The sequence below is a fragment of the Galeopterus variegatus genome, unplaced genomic scaffold, assembly GCF_000696425.1.
Source record: "Galeopterus variegatus unplaced genomic scaffold, G_variegatus-3.0.2 Scaffold86, whole genome shotgun sequence".
In the NCBI taxonomy this organism is placed as follows: domain Eukaryota; kingdom Metazoa; phylum Chordata; class Mammalia; order Dermoptera; family Cynocephalidae; genus Galeopterus; species Galeopterus variegatus.
The window spans coordinates 335,172-361,410 of record NW_007726197.1 but is presented as its reverse complement, the minus strand read 5'-3'; the positions used below and the strand labels follow the sequence as shown (position 1 = coordinate 361,410).

The window sequence follows — 26,239 nt, the reverse complement described above, 5'->3', positions numbered from 1 at the left end:
AATAAATATCATTTTGGAACTTGCTGACTTCTCTGCCTCTGCAATGCATCCTCCCCCTCCTTCACCCCTTTCTCCCCCTCCTAGTTCTCCCCAACTCTTTGTTCCCATGTATCTCTGTCCCACTGACCGTTCAACTCCCTCCCCTCTTTGCTTTGTCTTATCTTAGGTCCTTCATCTCTTCCCACTTCATCCTATTTCTGTCTCCATCATGCCTTTGCTCTTTGTTTTCCTGTGATTCCTCTTATCTCCTTCCCTTTCCTACTGTTAGTAAACAAAGTTGGGAGTCAGCCTAGCTTGTTGGACACTTGAGAGTAATCTCACATTGTCTCACACACAGGGGAGGGAAAAGTGGGGTTAGATTGTGTGCTCCCCCAAACGAAGGACTCTGAAGGCTTTGTTGAGCATTGTTGGGGTTGGCCCTTAACAGACACCTCCAGAACGTGGAAGAATCAGTGAGTGAAGGGTATGCAGAAGGGATGATGGGACTGTGACTTCTCTCACAGCCGTGAAGGTACAGAGTTGGCTCTGGGAGCTGGTCCTGGGTCTGTGGATCTCCCAGCCCAGTCTTCTGTCTCCGATCTCTGCTCTTCAGCTGGATCATGGAAGTTTATTCATTCCCAGGAGTGGGAAACCAGAACCTGGAGAGGAGCCGGGAGGCTCACGGAGAAGTCTCAGGCCCTCATTGCCTCCACTCAAGATAGTGCAGAGCAAGGCCAGCTATCCTTGGAGGCGACTTGTTTGCCTCTCTGTAAAAACACCCAATAGAGTTCGGATGTGTTGTCCCCCCATAGTTCATGTGGAAATCTGATCCCCCATGTGGCAGTGTTGGGAGCTGTTTGGGTCATGGGGGGTGGATCCCTCATGAATGGATTAATGCTGTCCATGGTGGGGGACAGGGGTTGTCATGAGTGAGTTCTCAATCTATTTCTGTGAGAGCTCATTGTTAAAAAGGACCTGGTACCTCCCCTCTCTCTCTCTTGCTTCCTCTCGCCATGTGATCTGCTTGTACCCACCGGCTGCTGCCACTTTCCACCACGAGTGGAAGCAGCCTGAGGCCCGTGCCAGATGCAGCTGTCCCAGAATCGTAAGCCAAATAAACCTCTGTTCTTTATACATTACCCAGTGTCAAGTATTTCTGTTATAGCAACACAAAATGGACTAAAACACCACCTAACACACACATTTGTTCTCATTTCAAAAACACTTTATTACCAAAATGAACAAAAGGAGAATGGCATTTAAATTAAATAAATTACACAAATATGTCAAGAGATAATGTTCCCAGTCCTCCCCGGGAATCCTATCATCACAGGTCAATATCACTAAGAACATTCAGAAGTATTGAAATTCTGGATTACTTTGCTACCTTGCCCCCCGCTTCCTGCCTCAATCATTTCCAGAAGAGTGATCTGTGTGAATCTGTGCTCTTTCTGAAGTACTCCAACAGTGAAGTTGTCTTCCGTGTCCTCCCTCTGCCTCGTGTGATTCTGATTGTACATCTGCAGTGGGCTCTGTGAGCACTTGTACCCCTGGATGTGTTGCAAATCCCTCCTGAGCCCCAACGCCAGGCCATCTGAGTCAGCAATTCCCCTCAGTTCTAAGGCCGGCCTTGGGGTTAACGGTCACTTCATCAAGTCCTCAGGGGATCTGGACACTTGGTTCAAAGGGGAATGCTGACTTGGGATGTCCTGAGACCCTGTGACTTTTCCCCAACTCCTGGGCCTGAGATAGACTTGGAAGGAGGTGGAGTAGGGGAGGGTGAGTTGTCATTGGCTAAGGTTCTTGTCCTCTTGGAATTTGGCACTTCAAGTGCTGGGCACAGTGAATCCCAGATAACATCGTCTTCTGCCTTCCAAGTTTTGAGTTTCACTGGCAGCTTGATGGCATAATGAATGCACAGAGAAGCAATGCTCTTGGGCCAAGAATGTGCTGGCTCTGCCAGCACTCCCTCTTTTAACTCTAAGAAGACATGCTGGCTGGTCAGCTCACCCAACACACAGACACAAAACACAGTCAGGTCAGAGTTAGGAACTGGGATGTTTTCCAGGCTAGGCCAGCCCAGCTTGTTGGGGTAGGGGTCATTAAGTGGAAGGAGCTTGGGTGATGCAGTGAGGAGAGGTCTGAAGATTTTCTGTGCACTTCCATGGAAATTTTACAAAACACTTGCACATGGAACCCATTTATTTTCAAGTCAACAGTAGGGTTACTCTGGTTACCTCCCTATATACATGGAAAACTTAACCTCTATTTTCATCTTTCCTAGAAGATGGTCTCAGGTCCTAGGTTGTTAAGAAATCCCTGTGGACAAAGTCCCAACCTAGATCAACCCTTTTCCACGTCTGCACCCAGTTGGGAAATGCAGCTGGTCCCTGGAGGGCTTTTACCCTTGCCTGGCAGAAGGACCCCATCCTGGGTCTGGGCCACAAGCCGATAAGGCAGAGTTAGAATGATTGGCTCTTTGCCAAGTGGAGAAGGACAAGGCAGGTTTGCCAAGCGGAGGTGTTTCCCTGATAGGCCCTGAAGTCAGGGGGACTGTCAGGGCCCAGGTCCCACAGTTTGCCTTGGTTTGGCACTAGCACCACCCCCCTCTGGTGCAAAAAGAGATTTCCAAAAGCTTTTGTGCAGAATACCTGGTACTATTGCTAGGTTGCTAGAGAATTCTGCCAGGGGTTGGAACCCCAAAAGGATGGATGAGTAGAAAGGAGTTGACCCTGAGGGCAGGGGTAATGAGTTTTCAGGAGACTGAGGCAGTGCCTTGGTGGGCTGGCCCTGGGGAGGTAGCTCTGGTGGTCTGGAGGGCCCTGGCCACTGCCCAGGCTAGAGTCTGATGTGCTAAACAGCAGTGGAGGTCATGGCAGCCTTGGGATGAGGAGGAAGGGACATAGTTACCAAGACAGAGACTTCTGGGTTGTGGGGAGCACATGTTCCCCATGGTGCAGAGCTGCCAGGGACAGAGTTGGGATGGCTGGAGGAGTCGAGCCACAGAATCCTAACCAAGTTCATCCCTGTATCCTGTGACAGCCCGACACCACCTGACACCGAGCCATGCAGGCTCTAGGACACCAGGTCTGCATAGTTGTACTTGTCCTTCTGTTCTTGGCTCTTAAGGACTGGAAGTCAAGGTGTACAGCAGCTGCTGCAAGCAGGGCATGGCTGGGCAGGGTGGAGTGAGCAGGAGGCTTTGCTGCCTGGAGTGAGCAGGGCTGGCGGGGCAGGGGGCTCAGGGGTGGGGTGAGGAGGTGGGTTCGCCAGACTCACTCCTGTCAGAGCAGGCTCTCCTGCTGCTGAGATGCTCTCTCTAGAGATGCGAGGAGGAAGGGAGGGGGAGGAGAAAGGAGGAGGAGGCGAGAAAGGAGCCAAGTCCTGGTGGACGTGTTCTCCTCCCCCTGTCACTAGTTGTGATCCCAGGCTCATGGGCTTATCCTTCATGGAAGTCCCACGTGCCAGGCGCTCTGGAGGCAGCATGGGGATTGGCTGGGCCCTCACAGGGCGGTCAAGGTCTCTGTGTGAAACATGCTTCCGAACATCTCCTGCAGGGGCCACGGGAAGGAAGGGGGAGAAGGGAGATTGTTAGACCTGTTGGAGTCAGGTGGCTGCAACCAGGAGCTGACCCTATGGACCTCTGGCCAGAAAGAGGCATTGCGAGAGACTGTACGTGTGAGAGTGAGCATGGGTGTGCACAAGGGAGAGGCGCGGTCAGTCTGAGAGCTGAGCAGCTTCGGCAGCGACAGGAGAAGGTGCTGGAATCTAATTTTGAATGGTCTGGGTGTGCTGTGTGACCTTCCACATGGCCCTTCCCCCTTTTGGCTCTATTTTCTATGTTAGATAAAATCAAGGTTGAGACTAGATAAACTCTAAAGTCCTTTTCCACTTTGAAAAATTATTTTGGTCCTATCCAGATTTTTTGGAATGTGCTGGAGATTCCAGGGGGGTGTGCGGGGGGGGGGGCACAGAAATCAGTCTGCCAAATCCAGCTCTATTTTCTAATGTCTCCCACCTGCCATCAGCACTCTGCAAGATGTATTCAGAGGACCATGGAACTCGAGCCCAAAAAAGAAGGGAAGAGGCACAAAGAGATGTTATTTTGAATACACCCTTAGCCAGATTTCTGTAAACATAGCCATCTGGCTTCTTTTAATTCAGGGCATCAGAGTAGTGCTAATTTTCACGGGCCCTGTGGGGATAGTAACCCCTCCTATCTGCATAGCTTTTAGTTCATAATAAATAATAATTGCAATATAATTCATTTGTAAATTATAATTATTACATATTATTGTAAATATTATTATACATGCAATAATAATTCATTTGTACCCCTAGAATTCATCCAATTCTCCCAGAATACAAGATTCCAAAGGGTAGGGGCCTTTGTTTTGTTCACTGCTATGAGGTTACTTCAGAAAGTTTATGGAAGGATTCATACCATCTTTCAATTCTATTTTTCCATGAACTTTCTGAAGAACCCTCGTATGTGCCCACCCTGGGACTGCATCAGGCAAGTGGTAGGCCCTCTAGAAATACCTGTTGAATTAATGAAAGATGAACGACTTCCCCCACTAATCTTGGGAGGTAGATGGGACAGGTACTACCCCTATTTCCCTTGTTTTACAGATCACAAAGCTGGGGGCCAGAGGTATCATGTGGCTGGCCCAAGATCACCTGGCTGGCGTGATGGCTAGTTAAGAATAGATAGTTCTTGAGGACTTGGTCAGTGACTCTCCTGTCCCCCATCATGCCTCTCAGGGCTGAGAAGAGTTAAGATCTGCTACTAACAGAAGGATAAGAATGAAACTTGTTGCCTTCAAGGTGACTTTTCTGGCCTGGAGGTGAGGGAGCCCCATGAACCCCTTGTATCTAAAAGTGTCCCCTTCCTCCCTCTCTGCTGTGCCTCTCCCACCCTCACATCCCTGTCCCTCAGCTCACCTGCTCTAAGTCCCAGTAGCTGGGACTGTCGGCCTCTGAATCGTACAAGGAGAGCTCGGGGTCCACTGGAGCCTGGAGAGGGGGAAGCCGGTGTGGATGAGCTCCAGTGACTGAACAGTGAAGTCGGAGCATGGTGGCAGAGGAGGGACACATGGCGGGCTCTGGGGGGCATTGTGTTCCTGATGCCTTACTCATCCTGTCACCCCTTTCCCCTCCTGCCTCACAAAGTATAGCACAGCAGTGGTCCTCCCCTACTCCAGACAGATGTGCATCAGGGTCTGCCCTCCCTTCTGGGCCTGTAATTGTCCTAGCTACAAGGGTGACTGGCTAGCCGCCTGACTGTGAGGAATTCCCTTCCTGTCCCTGAGAATCTTTGTCCTCATCTGTGAGAGCAGGATCATCAAATTCACCATGCTGTTGGAAAGGTGTGTGTGTATGTAATTTATGTATATGCATATATTCTGGAATAGGTAAATATGTAACATACAATATAAATTATTTATAAACATATAAACAATAAATTATATATAAATGGTAATCACTGGATATTATTAGTGTAATAACAAATCATGAGGATCCATCTGGAATCTCCTTCTCTTTGCTTTGTGGACAGGTTCATGAAGCAGGAAAGCTTGTTGCTCCCTCAAGAGTTTCCCTCTAAGTGTGGAGCCGAAGCCCGTGTTTTCCTTGGCAGTTCTTTTGGCACTTAGAGCAGATGGCTTCACCTTCACCAGTTTCTTAAGGCAAAGAGCAAATCATTGATCTAGGCCCAGAATGACCCACAGAAGGCAGGGAGGTTTTTACCGCAGGCTGGGGCACAGACGGAGTCTTGGGAGACCAAGGGCAGAGGCTGAGCTGGGAGGCAATCGTGGGGGGTGGGAGGTGGCTGGGGAGATCCGGATAGGAGCTCCAAGGAGGTGGGCTTTTTCTGACTCCTCAGCTTTCTGGAATCCTAGACAGTGTTATTTGCATCTCATTTGCATACCACTTACTAGTAAATCAAATGTCAAAACTCAAACCCAGCCTCTTCATCCATCGCCAGCCTGAAATCTCCAGGCTCTGCTAAACTAAAACTGGCAGGCTTACTCCCACCCCTTCGCCAAATCCCCTTGTAGAAAGAGTGAAGGAGCGATGCCAGAATGCTAGGCATAATGTCCTACGCTTTGGGTGTCTGTGAGATGAGGACATTAATGCTTTTGTTTGTTTTTAGGTGGCTGGCCTGTAAGGGGATCCAAACCCTTGACCTTGGTGTTATGAACACTGAGGACATTAATATTAATTAAGGATTTTTACAGTATACAAAATGCTTTCAAGTGACCTGAAAGGTATAATTATCATTTCACCCTAAAACAAGAGGAAAAGCCTGTGAGGTAGGTAATGGTAGCTGATGGTGTCCATTCTACAGATAAGGAAACAGATTCAGAAAATGAAATGGCGGAATTGGTGCTGGAACTCAAACCTTCTCCTACGTTTTTTCTAATGCTCCTTGGTCCTGCCATTGCAATGCCCTGGACCATAGGATTCTCCGGGCGCAGGGACCTTACCCTTTGGAAGTCGTGTGCTGGGGCCTCTTCTCTGGTATTTGCCTGGGCGAAGAGGACTGCATCATGTATGCTGGGAAAGACGTGGTTGTGCTCCAGACACCCGTCCTCAAAGACGCCTCCATGGCTGATGTCATTGTACACCTGGGCTGGAAGGAGCAAAGATAACCTTCAGAAAGATAACAGCCAACGTGGGTTGGAGCTGGGGGTGGGGGAAGATGGTGAGACCAGAGCAGGGAGGGGAGGACTTGCTGTCCCCGAGGGCCATGGCACTGGCATTGCAATATCAGTTCTGGACAGCAGAGGGCGATGTGAGCTTGAGGATGCTGAACCTTCAACGCAGGGCAGAAGGAAGCAGTTTGATTTAGGAAGTTGGTACTTTGTAGCAATTCCAGAGGGAAAAGCTAAAATGTCCATGAGCAGGCTGCTGCCAATTCTATCCCCTAAGGGCCCATCCTTCCTCTTGTTTACTTAGACTTTTCCAGCAACTTCCAATGTGTGGCAGAATTCTTACTCTTACCAAATCCTAGAGATGGTTTCCTGAGGGAGTGTCTAGTGAGGTGAGACGAATCCACTGATTCTAACTCTGGAGCGCATCATAGCAGGTCATTGTCATTGCAGATTCTCTCCCTGAGTGGACTCTCTGAAGGGCCTGGGACATGCAGCCCTGCTGGAAGGGATCTGATCCTTTGCAGGAAGCTAGACCTGTGTGTTTGTGTCCCTTCACATTCTCTTGTGTGTTTGTGTGCATTTGCTGTATTTCCACATCCCTGCACTTTGCATATGTGCTAATGATGTGAATGTCCACTGCTCTGTGGCCATGCCCTTGGGGCTGTGTACATGCACCCTTTGGAGAATGCATGCATGTAAAACTGCGTATCTGTACGTTCCCTAGTTAGGGTATGTGTAAGCTTTATGCTTATATAGATCTGTGGACTTTCTTTTTTTTTTTTTTTTTTTCCTTTTTGTCTTTTTTCGTGTCCAGCAACGGATTGCAACCCTCAGTGTCGCGCCCGTACCGGACCGGGACCGGCAACGGGATCGCAACCCTCGGTGTTGCTCCCGCACCTCGCTCAGCCAGTGAGCGGGAACCGGTCTGTATGTGGGATCCGAACCCTCGGCGGGAGTGCCACCGTGCTCCCAAGCGACGCACTGTAGCAGTGCGCCACCGGGCCGGCCCTAGATCTGTGGACTTTCTTTTTTTTTTTTTTCGTGTCCAGCAACGGATTGCAACCCTCAGTGTCGCGCCCGTACCGGACCGGGACCGGCAACGGGATCGCAACCCTCGGTGTTGCTCCCGCACCTCGCTCAGCCAGTGAGCGGGAACCGGTCTGTATGTGGGATCCGAACCCTCGGCGGGAGTGCCACCGTGCTCCCAAGCGACGCACTGTAGCAGTGCGCCACCGGGCCGGCCCTAGATCTGTGGACTTTCTGATTTGGCAAAGATCCCCAAATTTATCCAGTTGACCCCCTCTTTTTACATAGGTAGAAATAGACCCCTAGACAGATAAAGCGACTTGGCCAAAGATACATGGCAAATTAATGATGGGGCAGATTAGAATCCTAGCTATCCTTTCTCAACTGCATGACCCCCACTTTGTTGTTGAGACCCCCAGGATGTTTCTATGATCTAGCCAGTCTCTTTTGACATTTATCTGAGGCTCTTGTGAGCAGGCAGCAGTTTTGGGAAATATGTGGGTGCTCTCATTTTCACCCCCTTTACTCTTCAGCCCCTACCAACCTGTTCCCACCCTCGCCCCCTTGCCAGCCTTTCAGTCCCCTAAATGTCCTCTTCCTCTTACCATGAATATTCACCAAGAAGACTTTCACGCCGATCTTCCCATAGGTGGAGCTCAGCTGGAAGTGTTGGGGAGGGTGTGCGGAGGGAGACAAAAGGAAAAGAATGTTCTGAGTGGGTCTCAAAAGTGATTCACTAAACACACTTCAGAGGGGGACCAAAAAGATAAGCCACCCTGAGAGCCCTGGCAGCCGAGGATAAAAATAGCAGCAAAGCACGCTGTTTTCTCTGGAGTGTTGGCTGAGGCTCCTCTGGAAAGTGGGCGGAAATGGGGCTTTGCCCATGTGGCAGGCACTTAAAGTCATCACGGCCCCTTCTTGTGGGGCCAGATCTTTTCTTTCAGTAGCTTAGATTCCCAAACTCCACTTCTTTCCTGACTTTGTGGCTTCAGGCAAAAGCTTCAGGGCAGGACTGAGGTTCAGAGAGGCCAGGGCTTCCACCATGGCTGGCCTGGGCTCCAGATCTCTGGAGGGAAGCAAACTGAGACCCCAGGCTCGGGAGGGGGCCTTCTTGGCACCAGCACGTGGCTGGTGGTGACATCAGCCCGTGAGTTCTCTGTGTTCCTCTGTTTCCCCTGGTTTGCCTCCTCATGAGCCACCTCTGAGGTTTGCTGATTCTCTGCCATTGGAGGCTGCTGCTGAAAAGTTGTTCTGGTGGATACAATGATTCGAGATGTCCTGTGGGCTGCCTGTTTGGCCTGAGGGTGTGGGGGCACTGATGCTATTTCTTCTTCTCCTCTAGGTTGGCCAGTGAGTGTGGGAAGGGGCAGCAGACCATGAATCAGGGACCGAGCTAGACTCTACTCAGAGGACCCTGGGGTGGGTCCCTGGTGGCCTGAGAGGGAACTTGGGATGGCCTTTGCTAGGGTAGGGTGGAAGAGTGGGGCCTGGTAGCCCCCTCCAGTGACTCATTGTCATGGGCTGTCTGGGCCTGCTCTGCTGAGAGCATCCTGTCCTGGTCATGTACGTCTGGGGAAAGGAGGGATCCTTAGGAAACTTTCGCATCCCCCAGCTTGTTGAATGAGGGCTTTGAGGAAAGGGACAGCAGGGCTGGGGGCCAGCACCCCCCCCCCCCAGGGCCTCACCTTGGCCAGGGCTTTGATGCCCATCAGGTCCACAAAGCTGACTCCACTCATGTCAAGGATGAGGGTGTGGAAGGTAACGAAGGGCGGGACGCTGGCCAGTGTGTCACTGGGCTCACTGGGGCACTCAGCAGGGACCGGCGGCTCACACTGGGCAGCTGAGGAGGGGTCGTGGCTGAAGGTAATGTAGGACACGCTGGCGCCGTTGGCAGGAGTCTGGTTGTTGTTGGGGTCGATCGGGGAGGTATTCTCAAAGTCCTGCTGCAGCTCCTGCAGGGAGACAGTCTGGAGGGTGGGGCAGGAGAGGCAGAGTCAGGACCATCAAACTGGATGGGACTTTGCTATGGCTGAGGGAGGGGCAAAGAAGGTGCAGGAGCACGCGGGTAACTCAGTGTGGCGGTGGTGAGCGCAAGCCCGCAAACCCGCGGGACAGGCCTCTCCCTTGGTCTCCTCCGACCCAGACCGAGTTGGAGAACCCTCTGAGAGAGGCACCGGAGCCTCTCACTGCTCTGGGAGGAAGGCTCTTAGGAGAAGACTGAGCTCCTTTTTGCATCTGTCTCTGCCTGCCTGCATTTCCTCAGGACTCCCACACCCACCGCAGCCTGGCTAGCACGCCGGGAAATTCACTGACGCTCCCCATCGGGGGCAGTTCATAAGTCCGTGGGCCATATCCTGTCTTAGCTAGAAAATGGGGAGTGATGGGCCGGCCCGGTGGCTCACTGCGCTAGTGCGCCGCTTGGGAAGCGCGGCAGCGCTCCCGTCCGAGGGTTCGGATCCCACATACAGACCGGTTCCCGCTCACTGGCTGAGCGAGGCGCGGGGGCAGCACCGAGGGTTGCGATCCCGTTGCCGGTCCCGGTCTGGTACGGGGGCGACACTGAGGGTTGCAAACCGTTGCCGGACACGGAAAAAGACAAAAAAAAGAAAATGGGGAGCGACAATGGGAGCTCAGTAGTTACCTTGGGAGCGGGCAGCCCCTTCCCCAAGAAGGATGGCCAGGGGCCACCAGGCAGGGATCCCAGGGACTTTCTGTCTTTGCCTCTCTGGGTGCTGGAGGTGGGGTACCCGGGGGCAAGATCAGAACGGGCAGGGAAGCAGGGCATGGGGGCTGTCCCTCGCCTCGGTTCACCTTGGTTTTCATGAATAGAGAATTCCTCGGTTGTGGGGGCCTTGTTCTCTTCTCCTGCTTCTTGAGGTATTTCTGCTTGGCTAGCAATACTTTCTGGGGGTCCATTCCTGTCTGTAGGGAGAGAGCCACAGCAATCTTGACCTCCGACCCCTTAGGGGGAGGCCTGCTCTTGGCTCCCAGCCCCTTTCTGCTTCATCTTCTGGCCACCCTCTGTCCAGCCCCTCTGGTCACCAACAACTGAGTCTTACCTTGGCAATGACCTTTTGCCTGAAGATTTCTGAGTTGGCAAAGTACAGAGGGGAGCAGTAAGTGACGATCTTAATCCCCTCAATTTCCTGGACCTGTGACAGGGAGACTGAGCTCAGGTCACAGAAATGTCTTTATTGGCTTTTTTAAAAAACCTCTTCTCCTTGGGGTGGGACAGGGCAGAAGAGGGAGGCCAAAAGAGGTGGCCGTTACCCACCCTGTTGTAGGTCTTGGGATTCACGTAGATGTCAGTGTCCATGACCGGGGCCAGAGCGTAGCCGTTTCGACTTCATGAAGAAGGAAAAGAGAAATGTAAGAGAAAGCTAACAGCAAGTGGGCCTGGTGGGGGGCCTGGGGAGAGCCGGGGTACGACAAGGTCCTGTCCTCAACCCTGGGCTTGTTGTGTTTGTCATTTTGCACTGGAGACCTATGGTTAGACTATAACTAGGGAGAGGACAGTCAGGCCCTTGATATAGCTCCCAGCTGGGGTTCAGGGGAGAGAAGGGGAGTGGGTACACAAGGTGACAAGCTTAAGTGGCCCTGGAGTCACCACTTCCTGGTTCTGAGTTCTCAAGAACAGAAAACAGGGTTTTCTCAATTCACCATCCTTCCTGCCCTGGTTGGGACCCCTCCCTCTGGTACCTTTGGCCTGTACTACTAAATCTTTTTATAGGAAAAACACAGCATCTGTCCTCTGCCCTGGGGTGGGGTCGCACTTGGTCTGGGGTTCTGGCAGTGCCTCTGGAAAGACTTGGGATTCACCCACTTGCTCTTTCTCTACTTTCTCTGCCTCCTTCCCCAGCCCTCCAAGACCTTGCTGGCTTCCTGTGGGGTTTTCACAATAAGGGAACTCAGACAACCCAGCCTGTGCCCACAGTCCTGGCTGGGTTGGGCTCTCCTTGGGCCTGGCAGCACCTCCAGTGCCAGGTCCAGAAAGTGCAGGGAGCAGGGGGCTAAGCGAGGCCTCAGCACGGGAGCTCTTGGTAGGTGGCCCAGGGCCCGCACAGCTGTGCCTGGGAGGGGGGAGGCTGTTACTTACAACTGGGTCTGGAAGACCACGACCAGGACGGAGAAGGTGACACCCACTGCCACACCGTACGGCAGGCTCAGGAAGAAGGTGGAGAGGAAGGTCACCACCCAGATACACTGTGAGGAGAGAGATGTCAAAAGCAGGCGTGGGGAGAAAACTGCCTCTTTCAGGGAGGCTGAAAACCATTCTCTGCTAGCACAACCTCAGACCCACCCTTCCCTTTTTACTGCATTTTTGCAATGTTTTATGTATTTATGCTTTGGTTACACTTGCCTATTTCCCTGAGATTGAGTGTGGCTGCCTGATCTTGTCTGTGTTTGTGACAGAAACCCCAGCACACACACTGCACGTGCTCTGACAGGTGCTGGCAAATGCTTCCTGACCTGATGGCCTGGGGCCTGTGTGTGGGGGCGGGGGGCAGGATTGGATGAAGTTCTGATAATTGTCACCTGTGGACCTTTAGGAACCCCGATGTCCTCTAAAGAAAATAAATCTGCCTGGATTCCTGTAGGGAATTGTGGAGATCAGGTGGGACCACCAAGCACTAGATGAATACAAGGGACTATTGCCATAGCAGGGGGGTGGTTGGGGTGTGGTAAAAACACATCCTTGGGCTGAGAATTGGGATGTAATTTTTCTCTTTATTTTCATCACTGCCTCACTAGGAGACCCCCAGACAGACCATTCACTTCTTTGGCTTTGAGGATTTCCTTTCCTGCACCACGAGGGTGAGGCTCCCTCCCCTAGGAGACAGTGTAACCCAGAGGTTTGGAGTCCAAGACTTGGAGTTGCAATCCAGACTTTACCACTTACTACCTCTGTGGCCTTTGATGATTTACTCAACCATTGTGAGCCTTGGTTTCATCGTCTTTATAGAAGGTTAGCAAGTCCTTTCTCATAGGTTACAGTGGGGCTTACATGGAAATTAACACAGCATCGTCAATACATGGTAGCCTCTGTTACTATGGTCCAATGGATGGAGTATGTGACTAATCATAACTATAAATCATCTGCAGAATGTTTATAGTTACATATGCTTTCCCGCTATGATCTCACTTAATCCTCAGAACCAGTGTGTGACGCAGCCATGACTGTCACCTCCATTTATAGATGAGGAAATAGAACCCCAGGGAAGTCTAGCAGCCTCCTCAAGATCCTGGTCCTCTGGCTTTATGTTCTAGAATTTTAGGGGGAACATTTTCCTTTTGCTTTTTCAGAGCTATAAGTCATAAAAATAAGAACAGCTAAATTTTATTGAGCACAAAACACAATTCAGACAACATGTGGCTTACTCGTATTTCTTCCTCATAAGAAACCCTACGGGGTAGAGAATATAAAATACCCATTTCACAGATGAGAAAGCTGAGACTCAGAGAGGTTAAGGGACTAGCTATTGGCTTCAGTACCAGTGAACGGATGAGTTAGGATTTGAACACAGGCCGTCTCACTCCAAAACCTAGACTCTTAACTCCTTGGCTATACTAATTAGGGAGCAGCAGACCAGAGGGTTCCTCATTAGGACGGGATCGGCTGACAGGCCTGTGGGGTTGGACGAGGGGCAGAAGCAGGGGTGGGTAGCCAGAGGCTGCCCGATACCTACACATTCCAGCTTGCTTTTCCTCCACAGGTAGTAGGGATCGGCAAGTTGCTTGAGGGAGTTCTTGAGGTTGACAGCTATCAGGGCTCCTAGCACAGACTAAAGAAGCAGAACATTACTCCCTGTCACCTGGGGAGTCCCAGTCTTCCTGCCCTTCCTACACCCACCTGACCCTGGAGCCCGGCAGGACAGAGGTGGAGTTCTAGAACACCTCCCCAGGCAGAGTCCCCGAGTCTCTGCACTCTGTCTCAGGTTTGGGAAGTGCAGGCGTTAGAGCCAGTGGTGCATCCCGGCCTCATCTTTACCTTTCCTCTCTTCCCTCCTACCTACATGGCCCGAGCTTGCAGCCCGCATAGCTGGCCTGGCCCTCACAGGTACTCGTAAACACTGCCTGGGGATCCAACTCTGAGGCCAGAGGCTGGAGTTTGAGGCTCTCCCTGCACTGTGAGCGCTCTCACCAGGGTCAGATCATTTAGACTCTCTCAGTCTCAGTTTCCCTCACCTGTAAAATGGGAAGCATAAAACCCGCATTGTCTCCCTCACAGGTGTGATTAAGTGTGACAATGATGGGACTTTGTAACGTGAAATCTGCTACACACTTTTAGGGATTGCTCTTACTGGAGTCTCCCACTGGCCTCTGCTCTCTGGCTGGGCTCTTACCTTGGGTAGAGAGTACAGGTAACGCCCCAGGACCAGCATGGTGATCATCACCACCAGAGACACGCACAGGCTTGCCACCTATTCAGAGAAAGAGTTGGGAAGAGGGGATAGGTGGGAAACCCGTGCTCTTGATTTGTGTCTGATGGATGCCTTTGTTGGAGTGAAGACAGGAGGGAAGAGGAAGGCTGGAGAAGGGCTGGCCTGGCCTGAGGTGCCTGGAGTCCCCAGGGCAACTGTGCTGTTGTCTCCCTTACTCCACTCCTCTAGTACAGGGCTCACCTGGGATTTTCCTCCAGCTCCATCCACAGACAGCGTGACAGAGAGAGCACAGCAGATGACATGGATTTTAAAGAAGGAGCCAAAGAAATTGCTGCAGCCAAGGGCGATCATCTCCTGTGGGGAGAGGAGCAGTGGGGCAGGGGCAGGGACCAACCTGTGACCAGCCTGTGCAAGCTGGTCTAGGGCCTAGGAATTGACAGTGACCTGCTGCTCTAAAGTCACACACTCCCAACAAAGAGGAGGTCAGAGACTCCTACACCCTGCTGGCAGGCAGCCTGCCTCACCTCAGCCCAAAGAGCCCCACGATATCTCTTGCCAGGACTCTGTTTCCCAGCCTGCCCAGCCCTGCCAGGGACGGCCTCAGCTACCTGGTTAGAATCCACGTCATAGCCGTGCTTATTGGCCAGGGTTCGACCCATAGCCAGGTTGATGACGTAGCTCACGATGGCCAAGGAGAAGGCTGTGCCAAACATGTCCTTCCACTGCGAAACCACAGGTGACACCGGAGTGGGGAACCTGCCAAGGAGCCAGAAAGGAGGCAAGACCCCGGGTGTGAGGAGAGGGAAGACAGCGGAGTCCTTCATCAGCCCACAGGGACCAGCCAGGCCCCCACTGTGTGCCAGGGTCTTTACATAAGTCATCCCAGCCGATCCAGACCCTCAGTAGGGCCCTGTAGGGTAGGCACCGTCACTCCTGTTTCACGAAGGAGGAAACCGAGGCTTAGAGAACCCAACTTGCCCAAGGTCACAGAGCCAGTAAGTGGCCGGACCTCATTTGTTTACTCGTGGGTTCTGGACTCTTTATGCTCACTAGTCCCAGACTCCCAGGCCCCCGGTGCTGCGAGGCCTCCCTCCCTCCAACTCTGCGTGCAGGATGGCCTTGCCCTCTCCCTCCAGGGCCCAGCGTGATGCCTGGCGCAGAGTCGAAGCTTGATGAATTTCGTTGATCCTAACAGCTTCCTTTCTGCATGGATGGAAAGAGCCAGTGCATTACAGCAAGGCAAAGTGCCAGCAAGCGGCTGCTCAGAGAGGCTCTGTTCAACAGCATAGACTGAAGACTTACGGGAGAGTGTGGCTGTTAAGACTCACTTTCCAATAGGAACAGTGATAATTCCCATGTGGTCAATGTCACACAACTTATAATACACTTTCGCAGAGTTCATCTCATCTCTGTCTCTGAGCCCAGGCCTTGGTGGGGGGTGTGGTGAGGGTGGGGCCAGGCTTCTGGGCTACCTGGACTCACCCCTGTTGGATCTCTCCCACGATCTGCATTTGATACTTCTGGGGCATCTTATAGCCCCCGGAGATAGCTGTCGCCACCACCACCTGCAAACACCAAAGTGCAGAATGGGGATCGGCCCTAAATTGGAGACAGGGCAGGAGGCTCTTCCAAGTCTCCCCTTTCTGTGGGGGTCCCAAATCCCACTCCCCTGCCTCCGTGAGGAGGAACCACCTGAGGAGCAGGAAGAGAGGAAGAGCCATATGCAGGGGGATGGGATGGATTCCAGATGGATTTCCTGTCTCAATGGCTGCCAGTGGAGGAGGTAGGTGGGGATGGGTGGGGCTCCCCTGGGCCTGACTGGGTCTGGATTTCTCTTCTCACAGCCTCTCCAGTTTGGCCCTCCAAACGCTCCCACCCCCCGCTAGCTCCTTACCACGATCATCTCTGTAGGGATGGGGAAGCGGATCTTGTGCATGTAGCGAGCATTGAGCTCCTTTACCAGCGCCAGGACAGCACCGCTGATGAGGGCGAAGATGAGCGAGGCGATGTTGGTGTGGGGGAGGCTTTTGCAAATGTCAATGAAGGTCTGGAGGAGAGAGCATCATGCTCACAGGCTCCCACCTCTTCTTCCCATACTACTCCCACCCTTGAGGGCCTGACCCAGAGGAGGGATGTCATCAACGCTAATGGAGGCACTCCAAAGCAGAGCCCAGGCCCTGGTCACAGACACCGCCCCATCTTCCACCACCCTCTCCCAAAGGGCACATCTGGAGCTCATGCTGTGGTAGGAATGCTTTTTTTTTTCTCTAGAGGAGCTCAAGTTAAAGAAGGAGGGTTGAAGATTAGACATAAGGAAGGACTTCCCAGTCAGGGAGGGGTTGAGGCACTGGAATGTGGAACTAATAGAGAGTGTGTATCTCCTTTACGCAGGGATTAACCATAGAGAGCCACAGGGAGCCCTTGAGGTCACACGTTCAACCCTCCCTCCCAAGGTGGGAACCTTCTTGGAATCCTCTCTGAACAGTGGGTCAGCCAGCCCTTGCTTGAGAACATCTCGTAATGAGAAGTTCACGACTTCTTAAAACAGTAAACTCTGTCTGCTTGGGCCCCACCCCATTTGCAGGGATGCGTCCCCAGACTCACATAGATGATGGATCCTAGGCCTGAGTAGGAGGAGATGGTCAGTCCGAAGATGTACTTAAATACCGAGATCAGGATCTGCAGGCCAGCAGCCGTCATGAAGCCCCGGATGAAGGACTCAGAGAGGTAGATGGCCACAAAGCCAAACTGCATGAAGCCCAGGCCCATCTGAAAGGAGGAGGAATGGGGCGGCAGGGGAGACCAAGGTGGGCCAGCTGCTCCCACAACCTGCCAGACCAACCCCAGGCCTGGAGTTTCATGCATCCCTGGGACAGCAGTAGCTCTAGGGAAATGAGCCCTGTGTGACCTTGTCCTGCCCTTCACTATACCCAATGTGCCTGCCATCAGACCTTTGGTTCCTTTAGGGCACTGGCCTCTTTGTCACTTCACCTCTGGCTTCAGTTTCCTTACCTGTTAAAAAAAACCTGGTCCTCCCCCAGTGTTTCCTCTCTCAGTAAATGACACCACCACAATAAACCTGATTGCCCAACCAAAAACTTGGGAGTCATCCTCCCTTACCTCCCACATCCAATCTATCATCAAGCCCTGTTAATGCACCTGAAAAAATGTTCCTTAAGTCCACCCCCATCTCTCCCTCCACGGCCACCACCCTAGTCTAGACCTTCATTACTCCTGCCTGGGCCTCTGAGGAGTCTCCCAACAGGTCCCCTGCCTTGATTCTGATCCACCTCCCACCCATCATCTTCTCTGCAGCCCCAATGATCCTCATAAATTGCTAATTGAACCTAAAGCTGTTGCTTAGGTACAGACCCCAGACTTCATTGTCTGCCCCCTGCCTACTTTTCCAGTCTCTTCTCTGGCCCTCTATCCTTCAGCCACACCAAACTCCTTGCCCTTCCCTGGTCAGATCACACTCTTTTAGGCCTCAGTGCTTTTGGGTGCTGTTTTCTCTGCCTGGACCATCCTTCTGCAACTTGTTCATTTGATAACTGGTTAATTTCTACTCATCTTTTAAGACTGAGGTCAAATGTCATCTGCTCTTTGAGGTTTTCTCTGACTCTCTCTCCTGGGTTCCTACAGCTACATAAGAGTAGTTCCACCATGTGGTTTATCTCACTGCAGGCAATTTCATCTGTTGATGTGGCTGCTTCCTCTGCTGGACTGTGAGCAACTTGTCAACTGGCCTCTTTCTTACTTATCTTTGTGTCCCCAGTTCTTGGCACAAAACGTTAACTGAATGAATGAATGAATGAAAGGTGCTCTCTAAGCTGCTTCCTGCTCTTGCATTCTATCGTGCTGTGCTTCTCTTCATAAACCCTACTAGAATCCTTTGCAGTACTTTATAGAAGCTCAGTCTATGCTGTGTAACTGATGCTGTGGCTTGGAGTGCAGGACGCCAGAGGGGGATGTTAGAGCAATTTAGCAGTCTGGAAGACTGTGCTGGCAGAGAGCTGGGTTTCTCCAAGGGGTAGGGGAGAGAGGCTGGGAGTCTTTTAGACAGTTTTTAGGCTCAGGACAGTTTTATCAGATGTAATCGCTGTATGTATGGTCATGCTAGATGCAGGTGAGGAGATACTCTGAATTTTCAAGGTCTTTTTGGCCCTGGGATGGGGATGAGAGGGGAGGTAGAGACTTAAATCAGATTTAACACCAAAATGGGGACTTTGAGGCAGGGGCAGGGCAGTGTGAGGCCCTCCTGAGGTGGGGCCCTGGCAGGGACGGGGGTCCCTCACCTGGATGATGGCAGTCAGGCAGGCTAGCGTTGCCGACACATGCAGCCTCTCTGCCTCCATGGCTGCCGTGTCCACATAGCTCTCATTGGTGGCATTGTTGAAGACCTGGAATTTCGACTCTGGGGCCAGCTGCAGACAGACGTTACCCACCAGGATGCTGATAACGGCAAAGGTACCTGTGGTGCCCCACGCAGCCGGCAAAAATCAGAGGTTTGGACCACGCCCATGGAAGCCAGAAAGGGGCCCAGGAATGCTTCCAAACCCCCAGAGGGATGGATGCCCAAACCTCCAGGGATCCTCTCCAAGTTTCCAACAACCATTCATATCTAACCACGATCTATGCTTTTCAAGGTGCTTTCACCTCAATTGTCGATATTACCTATTTGACACATGAGGAAATGCACTTAGAAATACAAGCAGAGCCAGAACCAGAAACCAGCCTTTGTGACCAGCCCTTTTTCTGCATCTCACTTAGCACCAGAGAACTCTGAGTGTCCCTGCAGTGGGCTCCTGGGACTAGCCTGAGAGTTAGACAGTGATTTCTCACATCTGTTTAGCCCTTTATAGCATATGGTGAATCTTGTTCTGCCAAGTCTTCCTCTCATTCCAGGGAGGGAGATGGAACAGGTATTGCTGACTGAGCTTATGGAGGCTCGGTGGTTTCTCCAAGGTCAACTAGGACCTGGGACTGACACTCATAGGGACTCTCCCTTCAGGACCTACCAGCCCCAACTCTAGGAGAATGCAGATGGAAAATCACCCGACCCCCCTTGGCCACACCACGCATCCAGGTCATCCTGCCTGCTGAGAGGGGAGAGGCCTTACCTGGCACCATCTGGTGCACACCCCCCAGGAAGAAGTAGGTCAGCAGGGGGAAGAAGGAGGAATAGAGGCCATTGACTGCAGGAAGGTTGGCCAGCAGAGCAAATGCCATGCCTGCAGAGGACAAAGCGATTGAGGGCTCAGGAGCACAACTGGCTTATAGGAGTCACATAGAGAAGGGGTCGGGGTGGGGAGAGGGATGGGGAGCAGCAGGCCAGTTCTGGCTGAGGGGACCTCTTTACCTTGTGGGACCTGGATAGTTCCCCCACTGAGTCCGCCAAGCACGTCGGGGATGAGATAGTCTTTGATCTTGTACTTGGGGAGCCAGGAGAGCACAGGCAGCAGCCCAAACACCACGGTCTTGATCTTGGCTGAGGAACATCTGGACAGGAAGAGGGCAGGTTACCAGTCAGCTCTGCATGAGTTGGACGCTCTGAGTTGGAGAGGATTGTAATATCCTGTTCATTTCATTCATTTTTTCACTCAAAATTCACTCAGATTTCAGGTCTGATGCTGAGAGCCGACACAATCCTGTGTGCCAGGGACACTGAGAAGAAGAGGCAGGAATTTTGTCTTGAGAGCCCATCAACACACCCTGGGACTGCTGGCTGCTCACCTGGGAGGTCTACAAGAGTCTGCTTAAAGGTATAAACTTGATGGTGGCTCAGCCTTCTGAGCTACCAGGCCCACCCTCGGCTCGGATGGCCTTCTCCAGGAAAGGCTTCTCTGAGTTCCTGTCTGACTGACACGGGCCTGGGTGCCTTCCCCTGGCTTCTGCAGCTCCGTGTGCACTCTGTGTTGTAATCACTTGGTTTTTGTCTGTCTCTCCCACTAGACAGCAAACCCACCATGGTGAGAAGTCTGTCTCTCTTGATCATCTTTGCACACCTTGAGCATTACACAGGATGCTTAGTAAATATTTGTTGAATGAATGAATGAATGAATAAGTGAAAGGATGGGATGGTATTGAAACTCAGTCTGAGCGGGGGCTGCCCACTGCCATTTTTCTTAAAACATCCCCCAAAAGGAAGGCTCTATTGTCCTGCAGGGTGCACCTCTGCTGACTCACCATCCTTTATGTGTGATGGCTCCAATACCAGAGTTCTTTCCCCTGCTAATTCATCAGCAGAGGAGGGAAGAATGGGGGAGCTGTTCTCTGATTAATGCAGGGTGGGGAGAGTTGATCCTTTCCCTGTTTGTTGAACACCTTGAGGTCCTTTCATAGAAACTCAGGAGCGGTAGGAACAAGGGCCTGCAAACTCAAGGGTGACAGCTGTGGATTGATTGATGACTGGAAGGGAGGGGGTGGGGGGCATTTGCTTTTCTTCTCCCAGTTGAGGGAACTCAAATACTCAGGCCCATCTGGTGACTCACTGGCCTGCTCTGATTAGGCGCCCTTTCCTGCCCAGCACCAATTCTTGGTCTTTGCTATTGCTCAACAATAGTTTCCCTGACACTGGGTCCCCCTGTGAAACCAACACAGACAATGCTTTGTACCCTGGAAAAACTGGGCAGATTTTCTGTCCCAACTAACACTCCATGGAGTCGCATCACCATCCACATCTGATTCCCCAGTCTCCTCTGGGGCCCGTGGGTGCCTCTTCTATTCCTGGGATGGTGGAAGGGGAGGTGTACTGATGGTGAATTGCTTAATGCATCTCTAAAGCCTTGTTCTAAGAGAGAACCAGCTTTGCAGGAGCTCTATCAGGTTTGTTTGTGGCAGAGAAAACTAGACTGATGAATAGAGAGCTGGCTAGGGAAAGAAAAGCAACTCATTTGAGGGCTAGTACATGCCCAATCGTACTTGCAAGTCTGCCAGATGTTGGGCAAAGAAATCTGAAGCCTGAAAGAAGAACTGGAAACAGGTGTGAAACACCTATGCAGAGGCCCCAGAGGCCAAGAAGGAAGTGGAGAGAATTAGCTTTCTAGATATTCATTCATTCATTAAACAAATATTTACAGGAGTACCTTCTTGTGTGCCAGCCTTGTTCATGGCTCTCATGCCAGCAACATGGGAATTATTAGTTCTCTATATCCCTTTATAGTTTTCATCATCCTGATCTTTTAGGACAACAGCAGATCCACTCATTCCTCAGAAGCACCCCAAACTTAAACTCTTTGGGCATACAGACTGGCAGAGCCCACCCGTCTGAGGAGCACAGCTATGGGTACAGTGCCCAGACACTGTGCACCTAAGATCTTGACTGCAAATGGGCAGAGATGGGGCCTCCCAAGAGAAGCAGGGTTGGGCTGGGACTTTTAGCAAAAACTCAAGTGGGTGATTCCCCCAGCCTGAACCAGTTCCACCTGCAACTCCACTTCAGCCATTGCCAGTGACCTCAATCCAGGTAACTGAATCAGCTGTTTCCCCAGGGGAGTGAGGGAGAGCCAGCCCACAGCCTGAGTGAGGTCTGCCAGAAGTCTGCGAAGGGGGAGGGTAAAGCTCGTGGCCTCAGGCTCTGGGGCTCTGGGCACAGATCACCTTGTGTAGCCCCTTCCTCAGAGACACAGTTTCACTACCTACCTTCTCAGTTCCAGGGACCTGAGAGTGGAAAGAGCCTGGGGGCTTGTACCATGACTGGTAGGTCCCCTTCAAGAGAGCCCAGGAATTTAGGGTCCCTTTGGGCATTCTACGGACCAGGTGAAGGAATGAGGACAGGTCCAGAAGGAAAGAGGACACAGGGTGGAGCTTTAAGTTTTTTTGGTAAGGAGGACAAGGGATGGTGGCTTTAGGTTTTTTTGGTAAGGAGAGAAAAGGGCATGGAGTAGGACTCTGATGCTTCCTACCCCTTCATGTTGTAGCACATCCGTCTACAGCTCCCTGAAATGCCCAAGAGAGGGTGGACTGAGAACATGGGGAAACCCCATGCAGGGGGCTGGGGATACCCCACCACCTTCTGAAGCTGTGGATGGTTCTTGCTCCTACTCCCCATCCCTCCAGGGGCCTCGGTACAGACGAGATTATAAGATCTCAAATTCAGGGTTCAGAACCTCACCTCCCCAGGGCTTCCTTAAATCCTGCCTTCAGTATACTGGTGCAGGAGCCATGCCCTGGTGCTGGAACAATTTTGGCGGGGAGCAGAGGAAAGAGGACTCTGGGCTCTGGGCCACGTTACCTGAGTGCATTGCGAAGTTTCTCTCCCACTGGGTATGTCCGGTCCTTCTTCTCAAACTCATCATCGAAGAGGGTGAGAGAGTATGCGGCTCTGTCTACCACGTAGCGGGGCCTGGGCTGGCTCATGTCTGGGGCATTTACAAGCTTTGGAAGAAGCAGAGTAAGGCAGGCTGAGGGGGCATCCCTCCCCAGGGCCAGCTTGAGCCTTCTCTCTCCGGTCCTCGCTGCAGCAGAGTTTTATCCTGGTCTTCCCCGCCCCAGCCAGCAAGGTGCCTCCCTTCCCTCTGTCGTCTTTCCACCAGACTCATTTTTTGGTGGCCTTCCTTCCCAGGCACTGATGATGCACACTCTTGCCCTAGCTGTTTTGCTTGGCGCCCAGCACGTGGTTGGCACTCCACACCTGTGACATCACCGTCACCTCCGCCGAACACCAAGCAAAGAGGAGGTGGCAATACAAGGGCAGGAGTCACAGCTGGATTCAGTGTATCAATCCTACTCCCTCTGGACATCTGGTGCCCCCACAGCCACTCTCTCTCCCCAGGACTCAGTTTCCCTGGCAGAAAGGTTCATACCAGTCAGCTTGGAAGAAACAAGGAAAACAGCCTGCCCGGAGGCAGGGGGATAGCCCAGGTGACCTCAGGAGGACCCTTCTTGAATAAGACACCCAGGACTTCACCAACAGTTTTCCCCAGAGGAGACAATGGTGTGTTTGGGGAAGTCAGGATGGCCCGCGACTGGCTGTCTCTCCCACGGCTTCCTGTGCCTAACCTTTCCCCCACCCTTGTGTACTGGTGTTGCTCTCCTGGCTTTTGCGCAACCTTGCTGATGTTCCAGGAGCTGAGTTGGGCAGAGCTAAGTACCAGGGCCCCTGAGGCCCAGAGGAACCTTTCCCCCTCCCTCTTCCAACTATTGGTTCCCCGTCCCATCCCCTGCCTCCCAGAGCTGGAATAAGCTGCAGGGAGGACCATGGAGGAGGAAGGAAGGGGAAGAAAGAGATGGGGCAGGCTTAGAGAGAGGATTTATGTCTGGGAATGTGGGTGGCCCATTTGGCAAAAGAGTTGAGATGTGGCTGAAAATGAGTAATGACATAGGGGGCAAGGGATGCCCCCTCCTTCCTAGGGGAGAACCTGGGGGAGGCCTTTTGTGGAAGAGGACACTGGGGAGAGAGAGAAAGAGCATTCACTCAACACCCAGAAACCTAGGTTCTGGTCCTGGCTTTACTAGTGAAGTGGAGCAGGTGACATTACCTCTATGAACCTCAGATTCCTGTAAAATAAGGGTAAATGACTATCTCACGGGGTTGTTGTGAAGATCAGATGAGTTCATGGAAAAGAAGGGATTATGTAAAACGTAAGGAATGAGGTAAATGTGAGGTCCTATTATTAACAAGATTGGACTTAAGTTGATGAAGGTTGGGCTGGTGCTTTCCACCCATTTGGTGTTGGGACCCCAAGGTCCACTGTGAATTATAGGCAAGGGCTGGGTGCTCCGCAAAGCCCCATAGATGATACCCCATGGAAGGGATGATGGAGTGACAAACCTATGCAGGGCACCCGAGCCTAGCTGCTTGCCTGGCACCTTGAATGTACGCCACAAGGGCTTATGGAGTGAATCAATGCATGGTGTTTTGGAGAAGACATGGGCAGAATTGAATAAGGGCAATGGCATGTGAGACATTTCAGTGGGAGACATGAGAGACAGAGTGGCATAAGGAAAACAGCACAAGTTTTAGAGCCAGGATGACCCGGGATCAAAGATACAGTTTCTTCATCTGTAAATGGGGGTAATAACAGTCCCAGGCAGTTGCTGTGAGGATTGAATGAGATCCTGTGTGTGAGGCTGGCCTTTTGCAGGCACCCAGTCAATGGAAACACAATGGTTACTATGATTAAGATGGGAGGATGCTTTCTTCCTCATGGGAGAGACCATTCAGAAGCTTCCAGCTCTTCACCGTCCAGTGAGGCAGGGTGGTCTTGCTTTTCCTCCCCGCCCTCTGCAGGGTCTGGCTTTCCAGGTGGTTTGCCTGGAGGGCTCTGTGGGAGCAGTGCGGGGGAAGCATACTCCCCGCCCAGCCCAGAGGAACCCAGAGCTCCAGACCTCACTTCTGAGGAACACCTGCGGTTTGAGGAGTCTATCCCAGGCCACTGAACAGACCACTTGCAGAGAAATATCCAGAAATTTCAAGGGGGCTGAGTCAGAAAAGGAGAGTCCTATGGAAGAGAAGGTGATATCTTGCGTCCATGCCAGCTAGCAGGCAGTGATCCCTGAAGTGTGTTCCCAGGCTGCTCCCGAAGCCTTAAGTTCTAGTGATGTGTTTGTGGGGAGGGGTGTTGTTAATGTCTGATCCTGCTGAACCCTACTATCCCAGCTCGCTCTCCCCCAGTTTCCTCATTCCCTCAGTCGTCCCTTTCTCTCTGTCACCCAGGCCACCCCTACAGTTCCTGTCCTTTCTCTTCCCCCTCAGCCTCCACATCAAGTTGTTCATTCAACCCCGTTGCTATTTCCTTCCTTTTCCTGCCATTTCTCTCCTTCCTTCCTTTCTTCTCTCCTGTCCATTGCCTCCGGTCCTGTGCCCGGTCCCATCCCCCCCTCCTCAAGTCTTACCTTGCACCTGGACTATGGCAATAGCCTTCTGATTTCCCGCCCTCCAGCCCTGGGCCCTCTGATCCAGCTTATACCCCTGCTCAGAAACCTCCATCTTCCTCAATTCCAGGAGGATGACGCCCAAACTCCTTATTTTGGCATTTTGGTTTTTTATCCTCTGGCCTTGTTTTGGTGGATTCAGCAGGTTTGTGGGCTGGGTCCCTGCACACTGTCCAGGCTGGCCCGTTCAGCACGCCCTGCATAAGCCTGGGTCTCTGTTCACGCTTTTCTCCTCACCTGAGATGCCCTGACTCATTTCTGCTCCTCGAGACCTGCCCATCCCTAACGCTTGCCTCGGTCCCTCCGCCTCCCCTCTCCTTCCACTGCTTGCCCTCCTCCCCTTCTTCCATGAGGCCTCTCCTGACCACCCGGGCCCTGAGGGATGCCTCTCCAGCCCATACACTGGTGTTGGCCTTGGCCATTCCTGACTGTCTCTTCCAGGGAAGGGAGGGTGGGAAGGGGTGGGGCAGGTGGAAATCCTTCAGAGAGCAACAGGTAGGTGACTCAGGACTGTTTCTGCCCTTCAGGGTAGACTTCCCTACAGATGGGGGACTAGAGGCCAGGGGAGTCCCCTGTGACACAGGCAAACAAGGAAAAAAGCTTCCTTGTTTTACTGGAATACCAAATCTGTCCTTTCCCCACAATCTCTGCCCATTCCATTCCAGAAACATGGTGCTGAGGGGAGAAGGTTCTGGGAGCTTTCGCAATTCTGAGTTTGCACCACACAAAAAAGAGAACGAGCAGCCAGTCAAGAGTCAAAAAGTTTTGTCTAGAAGGGACTCTGAGGACTACGCTGGTTCCATCCTCTCATTTTGTGGAAGAAGAACCTGAGTCTTGGAGAGAGGTCGGATGACATGTGAACCAGGCCTCTGACTCCAACTCAAGTGCTCCTGCTGGAAGGAGCTCCAGACCTTCCAGCGACAATGCTGATCCCTGCTCTTTGGGAGTTGTCCCCCGAATGGCATCCAGAGTGCCCTTTTGTACCATCTTGGTGACCTCTCTCAGCAGATGGGACAGCATTTCTGGTCTCTGTTTCTCCTCCTAAGGGCTCTGCCTTGGGTTCTGCCTCCTCTCCTGGTCTTGGTTTTCCCAGGACGATGACAGACAGAGTCGCAAATCCCCAGGCACAGGAGTCGCCCCAGCTCCTGGTGAGGCAGTGCTCTCACCACACTTCCTAATTCCAAGAACAGGGGTTGAGGTGGGGTGGGGCTTAGGAGGGGAGGTTGCTTCATCTCCAGCCAGTCCTTCAGGCCTCGGAGCCCTGGAGCAGAGGGGGATGGGAGAGGCGGACAAGGGCGAGCCAGCGTGGGGGGGGGGGGG

At 52.3% G+C, this 26,239-nt stretch overlaps 1 protein-coding gene across 1 annotated transcript in view; it reads right to left on the bottom strand.

Moving 5' to 3' along the window:
- Nucleotides 1-3,482: 3,482 nt before the first annotated feature.
- SLC26A9 (solute carrier family 26 (anion exchanger), member 9) overlaps nt 3,483-26,239 on the bottom strand; it is a 27,523-nt gene continuing 4,766 nt past the window's right edge. The window contains exons 2-21 of the mRNA XM_008580463.1: nt 22,278-22,420; nt 19,404-19,543; nt 19,165-19,275; nt 18,340-18,515; nt 16,649-16,813; nt 15,939-16,091; nt 15,527-15,609; nt 14,653-14,800; nt 14,285-14,398; nt 14,006-14,083; nt 13,349-13,444; nt 11,758-11,864; nt 10,936-11,005; nt 10,721-10,813; nt 10,473-10,583; nt 9,347-9,628; nt 8,267-8,321; nt 6,468-6,613; nt 4,924-4,995; nt 3,483-3,530 (exon numbers count right to left, since the gene is read on the bottom strand). Of these exons, the coding sequence (XP_008578685.1) occupies nt 3,483-3,530; nt 4,924-4,995; nt 6,468-6,613; nt 8,267-8,321; nt 9,347-9,628; nt 10,473-10,583; nt 10,721-10,813; nt 10,936-11,005; nt 11,758-11,864; nt 13,349-13,444; nt 14,006-14,083; nt 14,285-14,398; nt 14,653-14,800; nt 15,527-15,609; nt 15,939-16,091; nt 16,649-16,813; nt 18,340-18,515; nt 19,165-19,275; nt 19,404-19,543; nt 22,278-22,402 (2,373 nt within the window). The 5' untranslated portion in view covers nt 22,403-22,420. The remainder of the gene's footprint in view (nt 3,531-4,923; nt 4,996-6,467; nt 6,614-8,266; nt 8,322-9,346; nt 9,629-10,472; nt 10,584-10,720; nt 10,814-10,935; nt 11,006-11,757; nt 11,865-13,348; nt 13,445-14,005; nt 14,084-14,284; nt 14,399-14,652; nt 14,801-15,526; nt 15,610-15,938; nt 16,092-16,648; nt 16,814-18,339; nt 18,516-19,164; nt 19,276-19,403; nt 19,544-22,277; nt 22,421-26,239) is intronic.